At 36.8% G+C, this 17,090-nt stretch overlaps 1 protein-coding gene across 1 annotated transcript in view; it reads left to right on the top strand.

Annotated features, from left to right (window-relative positions):
• Positions 1-5,775: 5,775 nt before the first annotated feature.
• The window catches only part of RYR3 (ryanodine receptor 3), a 184,861-nt gene continuing 173,546 nt past the window's right edge, over positions 5,776-17,090 (top strand). The window contains 1 exon segment of the mRNA XM_079307669.1: positions 5,776-5,931. Coding sequence (XP_079163795.1) covers positions 5,881-5,931 — 51 coding nt within the window. The 5' untranslated portion in view covers positions 5,776-5,880.

The following is a 17,090-nucleotide window of genomic DNA, read 5'->3' as shown; positions in this document are numbered from 1 at the left end:
ATGCTGAAAGGAGGACTGCCTTGGCCAAGAAAGATTGTGTTAGAGCACAACCAGAGCACCTTGGCATCCACAAGTTCTGATGGGATGCAATACCTAGGCAGATGCAATACCTAGGCTGATCAGGATCATCTTTGAAAGGCTGAGTTGGTTAGTAGAGGTTCCTCAAGATTGTACGAAAGCAAATTTCATCCCAGTTTTCAGAAAAGTAAGAAAGAGGACCTAGGGAATTATTGGACAGTCAGCCTCACATCAGTCCCTGGAAAATGATGGACCACATCATTCTGGAAGCCGTCTCTGTCCACAAGGATGACAGATAGGTGATCAGAAGTATTCAGCATGGATTCACTAAAGGATCATGCTTGACCAGCCTGACTACCTTCTACAAGGAAACAACTTGTCTTGGATGGTTGAGGGAAGAGCAGTGGATATTGTCTACCTCGACTTCAGCAAGGCTTTTGGCACTGTCCCTCACAGCATCCTCATAGACAAACTCAGGAAGTGTGGGCTGGATGAGTGGACAGAGAGGTGGATTGAGCACTGGCTGAACAGGAGATCCCAGAGGGTTATAATCAGTGGCACAGCTCCAGCTGAAGGCTGTCACTGGTGGTGTCTTCTGGGATTCAGTGCTGAGCCTATAATTCTTTACCTTAATTCATTGAGTTCTTGGATGAAGGGCAGATGTCTCCTCAGCAAGTTCCCTGATGGAACAAAGCTGGGAGGATGGCTGATACCCCAGAGGGCTGTGCAGCCCCTCAGGAGGACCTTGACAGGCTGGAGAGATGGGCAGAGAACTGTCTGAGATACAACAAATGCAAGTGCAGGGTCCTGCACTGGGCAGGAATAACCCCATGAACCAGCACAGCCTGGGCTGAGCTGCTGGGAAGCAGCTCTGTGGAGAAGGATCTGGGGGTGCTGATGGACAACAAACTGTCCCTGAGCCAGCAGTGTGTCCTTGTGGGCAAGAAGGACAATGGGATCCTGGGGTGCATTAGGAAGAGCATGGCCAGCAAGTCAAGGGAGGTGATCCTGCTCTTCTATTGAGCCCTGGTGAGCCTCAGCTGGAGTGCTGTGTCCAGTTCTGGGCTCCTCAGGATAAGAGAGAGATGAAGCTACTGGGGCAGGTCCAGTGAAGGGTGACAAAGATGATGAAGGGACTGGGATCTCTCTTACAACAAAGGCTGAGGGAGCTGGGCCTGGTCAGCCTTGAGAGGAGGTGACTTAAAGGGGATGTCATCAGTGTCAGTATCTGAAGAGAAGGTGTCAGAAGATGGATCCAGACTCTTCTTGGTGGTGTCAAGCAGTAGGACAAGAGGAAATGGGCAGAAACTGAGGCAGATGAAGTTCCACCTGAACATAAGGAGGAGCTTCTTTACTGAGTACCGAGCAAAGAAGGACTTCTTTACAGTGACTGTTTTAGAGTCTCCCTCACTGGAGAGTTTCAAGAACTGTCGGACACAATCCTGTGCCCTGTGCTCTATGATATCCTTATCTGGGCTGGGAGATTGGTCCAAAGGTATTGCATTATCTATAGCAAAACTGGAAATAAGACTCCCAATATCTCGGGCTAAAATAATAACTGCTATGCTTACCCAGTCACAAAATCTTTTTTAAACTTTACCACTAGATGGCAATCTAACATAAAGGTTTGATCAATAGTGAATGAGTTTTTGAAATACAGTTCTTTCCTTATTTTGCTTTAACTAGTGCTGAATTTGCTTAGAAAGACACTGAATCAGGCCTTACGAGCAATATTGATACTATTCTATGAGTTCTGAAACATTATACACTTTATGCTTTCATATAGAAATGACATCAAAGGTTTCATTTTGCTTTTAAAAATTGGCAAAACCTTTGGCCAAGATCCTACATTTTCCACATGAAAATTTAATTTGAAAAGAAACCCACATTTCCCCTCCCAAAAAACCCACCTAGAAAAACCCAAGTAACAAGACACAATGACAACATGAAAAAACCCAGAAGCAAACAAAGAACATTTTAATTGAATATCCACAAAGTTGTTTTCTTCTTGGTGAATGAAATATTCATCTGTTTAAGTGCCTAACATTCATGAACTGAAGAAGGACCTGACTGCTGAAGATAATCAGCATAATGAATTTGAATACTTTTGTGAAGTTTTTGTAAATAAACCATTTTTTTTTCTTTTAATGACATTTTCAAACCTGTATTTGTGCATGTATTTTTGTACTTAACAGGCATATAAAGATTGCAGAGATATGGCAGTCTTTTAAGAAGCACTTAAATTTTAGCACTAAGGCCTGTAATAATCAGTGGAGAATATAGTTTTGATTCCTCACCCAACTGACTCTTTGGTTATTGGTATTACCTATACTTTCTAAAATGTCAGTGTGCATGTATTACCATTGCAGGTTTTATAAATATCTTCTGCTTGGTATTTGATTCATCTTTGATTTGGCATGTTAAGTCAATCTTGATAAAGGTAAAATACACACAACAAAAGTTGTTTACAGAGTTTATGTTGAAGGATAACTGGGCTGCATGTTTGTAATGAAAACTGAAAGGAAGTTTTCCTTAAATTTGCTTTGTGGACAAGTCCTTCTCATAGCTTTAAAGTACCATGAACTCTGTCCAGAGTATGTTTAGGAGCAAGAGTGTTAAATTACAGATTGAGATAAATAGAGCATCATAGAACACACAAGTAGTCACAATTCATATAATTGGACCTGTGTGGTTTACATAGTGGATGCTGCACTTTACAATCATATCCAGGGAAGCAGAGTGGCTGTGTATGCGTGTATGTTATATATATATATACATCTACACACACACACACACACACACACACACACACACACACACACACATATATATACATATGTGTGTATAAACCCTGTGTGCAATATGTGATCATTGCAGCTAAATCTCAGTCTTGTAGCAATGGGGAAGTGCTAGATATAAAACATGTCTTGAGGAGATGTGGATTTCATTGTGTTGCAGTGGGTGAATGATTTTCTTCTTAAACATATAGCAGAAAAAAAAATCTAGGGAGCAAAAGTGCTATGCAATAATTTTGCTTTATAGTTGACAATTTTAAAAAGAGGAAATCTAACAAAAATACTTTATTTATTATGGCAGGATATAGTTTCCCAAAACAAGGCACCTTGCAAAGATGAGTATCAAACAATAGAGGAACTTATAAACCAAAAACCAAAACTACTGGTTTGACATGAATCAGAATTTTACCTAATCTCTGTTATAATGCTCAAGGTATTCCCAACATTCCTTTTTTCATATGCTTTGTCTGTTGTTTAAAGAAATTCAAAGAACTATCCTAGCATGTTAATGTCTGCTTAAAGGAAAAAAAAGAAGTAATCTTTCTAACTGCCTTATTAGGAGTTGCAGACTTAGACATCTATAGCTATCTATATGTAAATATATATTTATAAATATAAATACAAATATAAATTTATAAATATAAATTAAATATTCTTCATTTCATAGGAAACATTTCAATTTAATACTCTAGCACAGGAGGAAAACACTTCAAAAGTTATATATTTTTCTGCTTTTCATTTGATTCAGGTGGCTTAATCTCAGTTTTTTATGTTCAGAACTTACTATCTTAGTCTTACTGCATAACTGAAATAAAATTTGGCCAGCACATATACTAAATTACATTGATTTCTATTTGAGAAGGAAATTCGCCACTTGTGCTTTTTTTTCTCAGGCTTTTTAGTTATTTCTGGCTTATAATCTTTCAAAGTAAAGTAGTATGCTTGAAAGGTTGTTTCATTTAGGATGTTACAGAAAAGCTCTCTTTACACGTGTAGGTTTTGCAATTCAATATCTGTATCAAATCCATTGTGCACATAATGGAATCATAGAATCTAGTTTCAACAATCCTGTCTTCACCTACTCTGGTCAAGAAAAACTTCTACTAGAATGTAAATTAGAAATTAATATAAATGTATGGATAAGCATGTGTCATAGTAGACCTCACTGCTTACTCCTTTTAGTAAGACCACTGAGTGGCACACTTTGTTTTTGAGCAAATTTTCCCCACTTCTCATTATTTTTTTCTGGAATAATGGTGTTCCATAAAGAAGATCTGTTGCAATATTTTTTTTTTTTTTTGATGACAAATGGGACAAAGCACTGATCCAAAGATGCCTCGAGTTAAAATAAACACCACAAAAAAGCCCCAAGCACAAAAATGGATGTTCAAATGATAACCATTTCAGTTTTGTGGCACTTCAGAGAAACATTTTTCTGCCACATTCATTGCCTTAACCTTGCACAAAGCTCTTTTTCTTCCTCACAGCAACCAACAAAAACTGCAGGGTGGGGAAAAGGGAGAGGCTGGACTGGCAGGGAGAATCTGTATGACTATATCAACTGAAGGTTTCTGAGCTGCTTTTGACCTGAAATTGCCTGTTACTGAGTAATTTGATTGGCATTATTTTTTGGATGGATTTTCTCAGGGTAATAAGACAGAGTGGAATAAAACATTTTTCAGAGTTCTGCCCATCAAGGAGAGAAAATATTGGGCATTTCATTTCCTGACTTGTGATAATGCTTATTCTAATTAGTGCAAAACTCAGAACACTATTAATTTGGGGGATGGAAGGCAGTGCTCACAGGGTTCCATGTCCAGAGAACAGTTTTCCATAATTTATTAGCTTGCGGGCACGGAGTATGTAGTTTCAATTTTCAGTGAGCTACACTCATCCTTGTGACCCCAGAAAAGATATTATACCCTTATTGTACCTATTTTACTTTGTAAATATGTTTTTATGGAGGAAAAGGCTGTATGCACATGGTAGTCTGTGAGGGATTGTCTCAAGTTAAATAGGGGCTGCACAAAGTTTGGGTAATTCTTCTCAGGGGTTGAATATAGGGCTAAGTTGTGGATGCAATCTTATCACAAGATTCAAGATCACACAGTGAATTGGCTGGCTAGAGCCTCCTCAGTGCTTTCTTCTGTTTCCTTGTGTCCTTTTTTTTTTCCTCCCCTCACTTAAGTGAATTTTGTTTTAGTGTTGATCAGTTTTTTTCCTTCATTATTTGCTCATATTGAAATAATAAATAACAATTTTCATTAATCACAAGTTTCTTCATTATTGAACTAGAATTTAAAGTTATTTTAAGTTTTGTTTTAACATAATTGTGTTTTATGGATTCTGAAGTAAATATATGGCATCTTCTATAAATATTCAGGTATGGCTCTAAAAAGGTACAGATAAAACCCTTGAGGTTATAGGTATTAATATCATGTAAAGGGGTAGCACAAATAACTACACATAGTTGGTTCAGATCATGAAGTCATCTTGGAAATCAGATTTGCAGCTGCTTATGCAGAAAAGCAAGAAATGGAAATTATTGTAAGCAAGCTGAAAATACCTGCTGTCAAAATCAGCTTGTCCTGTGATCATCAGGATTGCATCCTTCTGCTGCATAATCAGTAGGTTCAGAATTGCTGAATTTGATACATTTCAGTGCAAAATTGGCAATCATGATCTGTGAAAATGGAAGCTCAAGCTCTGCTTTTATTAACACTTCACCATTTTTGTTGTTCTGCCCAGACAGTATCCGGAGGGAAAAAAAAAATCAACACCTAGTGATGCATATAATGCTCCCTGCAATACCTCAACAGTAGGGGGGTTTGCCTCCAGGGTAGAGAGAAAAGGGAGAGGATTGCTTGCTGTGAGCTGGAAAAGCAGCGCAGTTGGCTCTGGCAGTGAGGGGGTTGACTGACAGTCTGCAGTGCAGTGGAGTTAGCTGAGCTCCCTATATGGCTGTGGATTAGCTATATGCTAATACTGATAGGAGAGGAGCAGCACAGAGCGCAGGGAGCTGACGGTGGAGGCGATCAGCCTCAGCAGAGCTGACTCCTCAAGAGCCATGGCTGAAGGGGGTGAAGGAGGGGAAGATGAAATACAGTTCCTACGAACTGTAAGTATCTGCTTTTTATAGGTCATGTACTACATGGTTTTGTGCCTCGTGTCTATTTCTTCTCTATTGTATTAAAAATGAAGTGTTATTTCTGTGCTAGGCTTTGCCAAATGGCAGAATTGATTTAGTCAGTGGATAAAATAAAGCAAGAATAAGAGCTTTAATAGCATCATGCAGTCTCGGTGTGTTCTTCCCTGAATCTGCTCAATAGCCAGTTTGGTCTAAGGAGACCCATTTCCGCTGTAATCCCCTGTGTTTGAAGCGTCCTCGTCAACTTTGTACTTGGGTTTCTAAATGTAGCATGCCAAATATGTGACCTCTGAAACTTCTGTCTGGGTTAGATTTCACTGACATTAACAGAAGCTTTGCAAATAGGAGCGCCTTAAAATGATGAATAAACCAAGCAAGCCCCTGATGACCTCCTCTGATAAACATGCACACAGAAGCACACTTGTGTGTAGGGAATACCAACAGATGTTGAAGTTAGAGCTCTGCAAATATTTGGGGTCTTTTCTATACTTAAAAGAAGCTTATCTTTAAAGGACATAAGCATTTGTTTGGGAAGGGGTGTTAATTAGTGAAATATCCTCCACTTGGTGTAATTTTCTATAAAGAGCCCTCACACCATTCTTTCCTAAAGCTTTACACAAATCTAGTATGACAACTAATTTGGACTTTTAGCAAGTAGTGTACATGCTAATTTTTTGGGAAGAGGATAACATCCTTTTCACATCTCGTGTCTCCTTATTTTTACTCTGAATGACTAAGAGTGTGTTGTTGTGTAACTAGCATGGAAAACTATTAAATGTGTGTATTACCTCCTCTTTCTATGCCATCTTTACTTTGCATTTATCAGAAATAATGTTCCAGAAACAGGCTCCTCTAGAGTTCATTGAACTTTAAAAGAATAAGTCACTAAAATAAAACATGCTAAGTTCCCAAAATAAGAAATTACAAGATTGATTTGTGAGAGGCTGGGTAAGTTATTTACAGGAAATAATGGTTGGAGTGAGGTGATGGTTGCTGCTGTAAATTGTTTAGGTGTGATGAAGTGTCATAAGCACTTTTAAGCTTCAGAGAATTTCATGGAGGGGGGGATGGATAATGAAAATGAAAAATCTTTTCCAACCTTCCTCCCTCCACTACATGTTTAGAGATACATATTTTAGCAGATTACTCCAGCCTTCAATCTGGGGCTTTAAATGTGTATCCTTCATCCTTTCACTTTCCAGGATGTTCCCTTGACTGAACAGCCGTCCTCGGTGATGGAGTGAGAAGCTTTGCCCTTTCATAGGTAGCCTGTGTGTGCTATATGAGATGGCAAATTCTGCTCCTGTGATGCATTCTCATGCTAGAGTAACTCTACTGCACTTCTTTCCAATGGTTAAAGTGCTAAATAGAGGTGTGGGCCAAAAAAGGAAATAGCAAAAGCAAGACTCTGCAGAAGTGTTCCTTCCACGTAGTGCAAGGAAATCTTCTGCGGGGGAGAGAATGGACTAGATTTCTATTTTGGAAGTTCTAGCTACTTCTTGTTCTAAACAATTATATCAGTTGCTGCTGTCTCCTCTCCATTATACAACTTCCTTCACTTTCGTGTAGAAGGGATAAATTGTTGTTTCTTGATATACTGAGAAAGGGAACATTTGTTAGATACTGAGTGCTACAGTGAGATGCACCTTCAGTACTGATTTCTTACAGCTTTTATTGCTGCCTAAACAGTATTTGTGCTTACAAACAAAAAGTATAGTAGTCCTTAAGAACTCTTCCAGAAAAATTGTTAATCAATTAGGATCGTCTCCAAATCAAAATATTTTCTGGAAATTTGGATTGCTACTGAATGTTTCTGAGGCTGATGCCGCTGAATCTTCCTTTGAAAATGTTTATATCTGTATTTTTATTTTTGAATCTTTAGAGAGAAGCTATCTAGGATATTTTAGGGTCTTGGGGATAGCTTTTTCTTGTTTAGGTATAAAATATGATTAGATGTCTTTTGATTCAAAGATATGCAGCATTTTTTGAAAGGGAAAGAGAATCAACTCTTAAAAATCTGCTTAAATTCTTGTTTGCTATCTTAAAGAGAAATGTCCTTTTGTCCTCAATTTTGTTAGTTATGACCCTTTTGTCTTCCAGATCTAAGTCATTGTTTAGTTTTGTGCCTCACTTTTATGTTCTCTCCTCATGTCAAGAAGCTTGTTAATGCATGATGATGGAATCTGGATTTGTTTCTATGGAACAGCAACTTGTGGCCAAATTTATAGGATTTGATGGAAAGCTTTTTGTTGCCACTTTCTATTCCAAAACATTCCTTATATTTGATTAATTTGGCAGCAGATGGAATGAGAAACACCTAAAGAACAAATTCCAGAGAGGATAACAGCATTTTCATTGTTCTAGCAGCAGTAAGTCTTCAGTACTCATTTCAAATATGTCATGCTAGTGTAAAGCCTTTACATGCAATGGCAGCATTTGAAGGAAGGTATTGTTAATATGGTGTAATTTCTGTTCTGAATTTCTCCCTGACTTATAACTTCAGTGTAAACATAAATAAATATATAAGCACACATATTTTTTTCTTACCCTGCTACCCTGTTGTCATGTCATTCTTATGAAATCTTTGGCATTTCCTTTCTTGTAATAATGCTTGGAATTGTGTATCTATTTTTCTAGTTAGCAGCTTCCTCCTGGTTTTGCCTCTGGATATGCAGTGTGTCATGTATGGAAGGGAGAAGCAAAGCACTTGTTGCATGTGTGTGACATGCAATACTGCTGTGTTTTAGTTTCCTGTTTGTTTAGATTATTTTTCCATATTATTTATTTGTTACCCCCCTCTTAAGGTGTGAATACATGAAAAATCAATGTAGCTGACATTATGCAGCATTAGGTGAGAATACATATTGAAATAAAAATACTGTTTTGAAATAACATACTGTGGGATATGGAAAGAACCTTGTTGCCCTTAACATGAATGAGTAAGTGTAAAGCATTCTCATTTAAGCCTTTCCTAGATACTAGGAATTTACTGCTATGATAAATTGAAAAAGTCCTCTCCTCTCTGGAAATTATTCACAAGTTCACACCACTGCTGGATTAGGCAAATATGAGGTGGTCTCCATGTTGGAACAACAGGCTTTTGCCTTCTTCAATTAGAAACACCTAAATAGTAACTTGCTAACAGTAACTGAGAACATGGTTGAGGATAGAGGGGAAGTCCCATCCCTGCCCAAAGCATTTCAAATGCAATGAAGCAATGGCAAAGTTGTTTGCCATCCTAGAGTCTAAATTATGGTGGTAACACCATAATTAAGTTATTAAGCCTATTGTTTTGCTGTTTTTTCTGAAATTCATGCAATTAATGGAAAAAGTTTCTCCTCATTTTAAAAGAAATGTTTTGGGTTTTTTTGAGGTGGTTCATTAGTCAACAAAGTTTTTCCTAATTTTCTGTAAATCTAAATAGTGTTTGTGCTGGTGTGTTTGGGCACATGTGTACATATGTCTTTTTGCATGTCTTTGTATGTCTGATTCCTTCCCCAGCTGGTTACTAGGCCTTAATTTCTGAGTGACAATTGATTCTTCTTTAACTTTTGCTCTTTTAACAGCTTATATCAAAGACTTTAAGTGTTCTGATAAACCTCTCCAATCACTACCTAAAAATTTACACATAGGAATGGGAAACTGTTTTCTTCCAAAGACTGAATGTGGTTGTCTGTTATACTTAAATAGCAAAACCTTGATGGAACAAAGACCCAGAAAAGAATATTTGGATTTTTTTTTTTCAAGATCTAGTCCATGCATGTAAATTTACACAATGAATTTACAGATATTTTTAGGATCATCTGTGCATTGAGTTGCTGATCAGAATCAAGACAATTGAGTAGCTCATACATATTATTAATTGTGGTTACAAATTCCTATCCATACTTCTTGAAAATGAGATCTTCATTTCAGATGTAACAAATGAGATGGGAAGTAATCTCAGTTTTATGATATGAATTGTCCAGTACAGTGTGAATTATGTTTTCTTTTTTCCCCCAATCATTTACACTATTGCCAAATATAAATATAGAAAGTGATTATGTCATACTTCCCAAAAACTGTTTTAAGAGCTGTACAAAATAATTTCAGTTTATCAGAGATTAGTGAGGCACAAAACTGGTTATGTTTTAGATGCTTCTAAAACATGTTGTTTCATCAAATCTGTGCCCCTAGTGGTGTATCTCAAGTGACATAAGAGCATATGAAGTGGAGATATGAAAATAATTTTTCTTTAATAGTCCAAATTTATATCCAATAGTTATGCTACTAAGTGCATGCTGATATTCTGGAGCACACACCTCTGTGACTTGATTCAGTAAAATACAGATCTCTCCTATAAAATACCCACCAGACCAATACTTGTAAACAAGTCTATTGGACATATATCTAAATACCAAATAATAATGGAAAATATTTCTAGGGAAAGTCTTTAGCAGTGCTTAATTAAAAACTGGGAAAATGTGGAAACTAATTGCACTGAGTTGTGCATGAATTTATGGAAAAGTATAGAAATAACAAGAAATGCCTTGAGATCAAATCAGTGGAATCTTCCTAATGCCCTTTTTAAGGGAGCTGGCCCAAATTCTGTGTGTGCTTTTTGAACAGCTGTGTGTATTCCACTGCATTGTTTTCAAATTAATTAGAACATTTTGTCTATTGTCACTGAAATGTGCTGCAATTCATGACAAAGCAGTTCATTAGTCAGACAATTCCCTTCAAAAAAGGGGTAAAAATAAAAAATAATGTTATATAAAACTTTAATTGCTTCTGAGAGCTGGTGTTTGTTAAGAGTTCAGTTATTTTTGAGTTAAATATTTCTGTGTCTGTTTATCTATTTATCTCTGTGCATTAAATCTCCCCCTTTTGATCCTATTGATGCAGTTGTACAGTTGTGTAGCAGTCCATACTTCTAAGGCTTTAAAGCAGTGCAACAAAAATTATGTGACAAACAAAGCAAAAACTACAAAAAACTTCCTCTCTTTGATAAGAGTCTTCCAAATAGACTTTTATTTGCTGTTTAAACTTCAGGCTATCTCTAGTACAACTATTCACCATCACTCTTATTTTCCCTCATTTTCTACTATGGAAATCATACTTAATATTGTAAATTTATCCTGAGTTATGTTTCCAAGAAATTTTAGTGTCTTTCCTTGTAAATAATGTTGCTCAGTTTATTTTCACTCATTCAATTGCCACTTTTGCCTGTGTTCTCAACTTTATGAATATTTTTGCCCAGTTTGTCACCATAGGTAGAACTACTCATGGTCATTCTTAACTTAGGACTATTCCCTGCTGAAAGTAGGATCATGTTAAGGACAGATTTAGAATATGAAAAAATTTCTGGTGCATCATGTGCTGTGATATGCTGTAAATGTTTATTTTTCATAAAATAAAAAATAAATATTGTGCAATTAATTGCAACCTCTTTTCAAGGTAGGATGGTCTACCACAGCATAAGGACAATGATCATTGCTTCAGGCTGTAGTGTGTGTCTTTTTTCTTAACCTCCAAACATATTGGAGTAGTTACTTGACAGCTATATCAGTCTTTCAATTACTTTGTAATAATTTCTCTTTAGAAGTGAATATGTATTTTAGACTCCTGGCATGAAATAGTTCTTTGCACCATGGATTAGATGGAAAGGGAAACACTTCAGTAATTTGGTATATTTAATTTAATGAAAGTTATTTGAAGTTTATAAAAAATCCAACTATAATAAATAATCTGGGGAAAATAAATGCAGTTTCTGGGTTATGGTGTATTGGAAGACTACATCAGGTAACTACTTCATATTTGACCAGCCTACACCAGTTAAAATCAAAGCAACATTATACTACATGAACTCAGCATCATGCTTTTCTACTGCTTCTTTGTACAGCATAAATTTTAAGAATGCTATTTCAAAAAGAAATCAGTGCATATACTACAATGTTACAAATCCAGTGGTTTGTTAGAAAATGCCTGTGAGATTGAGCCTGTTCATGATTGATGCAACTTCTAGGATGGATCTAACTGACTCCTTGTTAGGTGTTTTTTTGTTTGTTTGTTTGTTTTTGTTCTATTTCTGCTCCCCCACCCCCACCCCCACCCTCCGTTATATTTCTGGGGATATTTGATGCTGATTTGATGCAGTTCTCCAGAAATAACATCAAATTTGTTACAATCCAGAAAAAGTAAAAGTCTTCAGTCTTGCCTTAGAATCTTAGTGAGTGAAAAATCTTTTGATAGGCTTTGTGACCATGCAATAATCCTAAATTAATACCCAAGCATATATTTCCTCCTAGCTACACTGGTGGTTATTATAGGGATTTGTTTTCTGCTCATGTTCTGTTTCTTGGTGTCTAAATGGGAATTAATAAATTGTGAATTTGTTAGTGATGTTATGCATTTTTACAGAATTCAGCAAGTAGGTTTTCTGATCTCTAGTCCCATGCTGTACTAGCTGGGTATGATTCATATTGCAATCCAGCAGTGAATATTGCCTCTTCTCAGTTCCCATGGCAGTGCTGTGACCACACAGGCAAATGCTGCCAGGTGCATTAGCTACACATTCCAAAAATTTAAAACAGAGTTGCAGGCATGGAGGAGATGAAAAATAAAATGGCATGCAGTGAGTTTGAAGATATTGAATTCAATAAGAGGACATTAGCTAAATGTTCTATGTCTTTTGACTTCATACACAAAATGTACATTTTCCCAAATGACACATAATAATACTGTAGCTGTATAATAAGCACAGATGTCTATAGACAGTAAAATTATCATCTCAATTGAAAAAAGAATTGGTAATGTAAATACACTTTAAAAGATTCAGAAAGAAAACATGAAGTATTCATGTATGCCTCAATGAGAATTTTTGTTTATTTTCTCTATATTTAAATCCAAAACTTTAAAAAAGTTTTAAATTTCTATTCTGTCTTTAATGTCATGTCAACATCACCAGACTATTTCTTCTGTCTATAACTTAGTAGGATATAGTGGTTTTGGTGCTGGAAGATCTAAAATTGTACAGCAGATAATACTTTAAGAAAATGTATGTTATAATGTCAGCAGATATTTTCTACCTAAATACTTGAAGTGCTTGGGTAACTTTTGGAAATGCTTTCTGAAAATTACAGTGATGTTCTGAAGTACAAATGGCAAATATGTGATACCACAGGGTGCACCTAAAGTAGTTCAATATTGGATATGCACTAGAATTACAAAAGCCTATAGGGAAATTGGGATCTGCTCGATCTGCTTTTGGTAGTGTCTGGGTATGAGGCACACAGAGCTGTTGATTGCCAGTCATTGCACACCTGCTGTCAGTCAAGTCTCAATCTCTACAGACAGGGTTAAGCTGTAAACAGGAGATGATGACCAGTCTGTAACCACATTTTCCAGTTCCCTCATCTGGCACATCACATCCATGGGGAGGAGTGTCAGATAGGGTCAGCAGAAGTAACAGTAGAGATACCAGCAACATAAGGTGAAAGATTCAGTAGTAACATCAAGTTTGTTTCTTCTGCTGGGCTTTTATCCAAATAAGCAAGTGCTAGTTCCTCAGTGAGCTGAGTAGTCAGCACACACAGGAGCTGTTTTTAGTCTACAGCAAGCATCTCTGTCAGTCTTGAGTATTTCAGCTACTTCAGCACTCAGCCATGTTCTCTAATACCTTGTGCCAGAAGACCAACTTCCCTTGACACAATTGCAACAACTTGAAATCTTTTCAATAACTAATACAGAAGAATTGCAATTTAAATAAAATCTTTTAAAATTACTTGTACAAAAAGTAGATTTTCAACTTGTAAATTGAAGCACCTTTTTAACAGAAGATGCAAAATTAATTTACAGCACTGGAAGTTTAACATGCTTTCAAACTACATCAGCAGTACCCCATACAAACGGGAATACAAGGATCATCAAGCTCAGAATATATGCTAGTGCTAATGTCACAGTTGATTCATTAGAATGCTCAAGGCAAAATGACTCTCATTTCCCAAGCCTCCATCTGATGATCATTGATTTCACTGCCACATCTTTTCTGTGTATGGAAAATTCTCAGAAGACTATACACCTGATACACATTAAAGGTACTTAATATCAGTAGTTTGTGTAATTTGGAAGTTGATGAAGACTGTATAGAAATATTGATACAGTTAGTTAACATTTAGATTTTTAAAAAATTAACCCCCACCTGTCAGTATTGAACTCTGAATTACCAGCCTGTCTTCTCAAGTGCATAACCGTTTCAGTGGCACTTTCCAAGAGATCAAAATCAATAGACATTATAGTTCCTATGTGGCCAAAGCTGAGAACAATAGAGTTAGAATTTGGAATTACCTCAGTCTGATCATATATATTATGCTTGAATTTGTAGTTACAAGGTAACCTTTTTGTGAAGAACATTCATGGAAGGAAAGATTCTTTGCTGGATCCATATTGACCATTACAGAACAAAATGCTAATAGGGATTTAAAAGATCTTATTTTCTTTTTTGTCTGTGGGAAGTTAATGATAATTGTGTGCCAAACCTTCATTAAAATCTTTGCATTTTTCCTTTATTTTATGAAAAACTTTGATAACTATGAACTTCTCTGAAATGCCACAGTTTGATGACTCACTGTGAAGGGCCTAGCTAGCCTAACTGCAGATAAGTTACAGAAACTGTCATTGATGACCTTTTACTGCTAACCAGAGTATAGTTGCTATTTCTTGTCATAGTCGATATTGGCTTGTCACAAGCAATAAGCTGTAATGGTGTATCCACTGATGCCTTGCTGTTGAAAAACACCAACTTTGAGAGAAGCTGAACAAGCTGAACAACACTTACTGTGATTTATTTGAAATTCAAGAATCTTGGTGATATGTGGAAGATTCTAGATTCATTCAGAGCACGTAAATTCAATTTCACGAGAGAAGTTTAATTTTGTTAGAAAGATGCATTTTTTTTCCTGCCAGGGATCTTCCCAAGCCAGCTTCTCTCAAGGTTGACCTTAGGCTTAAATAACATCACTGACGAAATAAGGGCCTGTTTATGAAGCTTAACTTGCCAATTAGAGTGGTAATATGACCTTCCTTACCTTTGCCAATACGAAGACCATTTAGAATCATAAATCACAGCATTCTAAAGGGTGAAATGTGTTCACTACAACATAAAAAATTGAGGAGGAGGGGGAGGAGAAATCTGCAAGGAAAAAAAAAGCTGAAGAAGGGTTGTATTCTGCTACAAATAGTCCATGATATCTGTAGAATATTTCTAGTGCTATTTAGAAAATTAATCCCATTGTTACATCGTTCTATCATGTATTCAATTTAACTCTATCCTGACTACATTACTACTTTTATCTTTTCACATCTGTCTCTCTTTTGTTTGTTTTTCTAAAACAAGCTAGAGAGCCACTGATAACATGGGAGTTGATGGAAGATTATCTTGACCTCAGGTACTTCCTGGCAACTTCAGTTAATAACACCCACTCTCTATTTCTGTGCATCCCTTAAATCCCCAGCACTACTGGGAAGGATCCTATCAACTAGCTGTGCAATGCAGCTATATCAGAACAACAGAACCAGACACCAGCTTCTCTGAGCTTTGTTTTCTCTTTTTGTCATTTCTTAAGACAGGTGTTTTTACAACAACATTAACAACTGCTTGCAGTTGTTACAAGAGAAGTCATAGAGCTATTCCTCTGAAATGCAGTTGCAGAGGACAGAGGCAAAGACACAGTTATTATTTTCTGGAAACTAGGAAGAGGACATTAGGAAGAAGTTCTTCACAGAAAGAATATTTAGGCATGGGAATGGCTGCCCAGGGAGGTGGAGAAGTCGCCATTCCCAGAGGTGTTTAAGGAAAGACTGGGTGTGGCACTTGGTGCCATGGTCTACTTGACAAGGTGGTGTTTGGTCATAGGTTGGACTCGATGATCTCAACCTAGTTAATTCTGTAATCCTGTAATATTGTATAAACACAGCAAAAAGAGTGAGCTTTTAGCAGTGCTGACTTAGGTCCCATCTGAGCATGTCACCATGCAAGTGCAATTTTCTTTGATTGAGATGGCATTCCAAAAATAAATCAAGCCTCCTTTTGTTCAAGCAGAGGTTTACATAGTCTGGATTCTTGGTACACATGACCATTGTTTGGATTTTTTAGGGTTGGTGGTTTGATTATAGGATAATTGCACATTGATTTGTAAGCATTTGGGGTGCAAGGTGAAGAGTTACAGTATTTGCAGAAATGCTGTCTTAGACAATGTTGGGCGATGTGCTTGTGTCCTAAAATAGAGGTCTGAAGCAATGGCAGCACCTGCTTCTTCCCAAGTATTTCTTCTCCTGTTACAGTATTCTGTATGCATATTCACTCTGGTTACTTTCTGTCTAGTACAGACATAGTTTGTATGGCTCTTGTGACTATTCAAGCTGTGCTTGAATCATTGGCTGCAGGTCTTGTCTTCAGCTATTTGCAAGTTAATGTAATGTTCATATGTAGAACTTGATAAAATGTTATAGCTATGTGTAAGAGTCAGTCCTTGGTAGTTATATGTGATGAGAGTATACTGCTGCTAAATAGTAATTGGAAGGCAAATGTTCTAAATGTGAGAGCCTGGAGATGCTGAAAGGGAGACCTACTGTATCTGTGGTTCAGTTAAAAAACCCCAATTGTAATTAGTACCACAAATTTAAGAGAAATGGAATTTGCTTGATTGAAGGGATGGCGTCCAAAATAAGTGTTGCAAAATGTGGGATATCCCCTTAAGAAAGGATGTTCTTTGATGTTTGATCTTAATATTAGACTTTCAAGCCTAATCAACAAGAAGGGAGATTTAATCCTTGAAACAGGGAGCAGCTAACAAGCAAGCTCCAAGTGATGTCCATGAGGTAGAAACGCAAATTACTTCTTGGTAGAATTGTCTTGTTAAGGTACAGAGCTGGACATGCTTCAGCAATCTTTGACAAGAAGGTTAGCAATATCATAGTGAGAAAAAAAAAGGAAGTATGGGGATAGAGGTGACTAGGGAGACAAAGAATTTTTACATTCAGTCACTGTGAGTACACATTAGTAGTGAAAATTATCAAGGAGAGACTGACACACCAGTTCATATCCATTTCCTCTTTAGCTCTATTTGAGGGTGTGAAAAACAGAGTGAGAA

Source organism: Erithacus rubecula (genome assembly GCF_903797595.1).
Source record: "Erithacus rubecula genome assembly, chromosome: 6".
NCBI classification, from domain to species: domain Eukaryota; kingdom Metazoa; phylum Chordata; class Aves; order Passeriformes; family Muscicapidae; genus Erithacus; species Erithacus rubecula.
The sequence above is the reverse complement of the archived record's forward strand: the minus strand, read 5'-3'. Positions and strand labels throughout refer to the sequence as shown.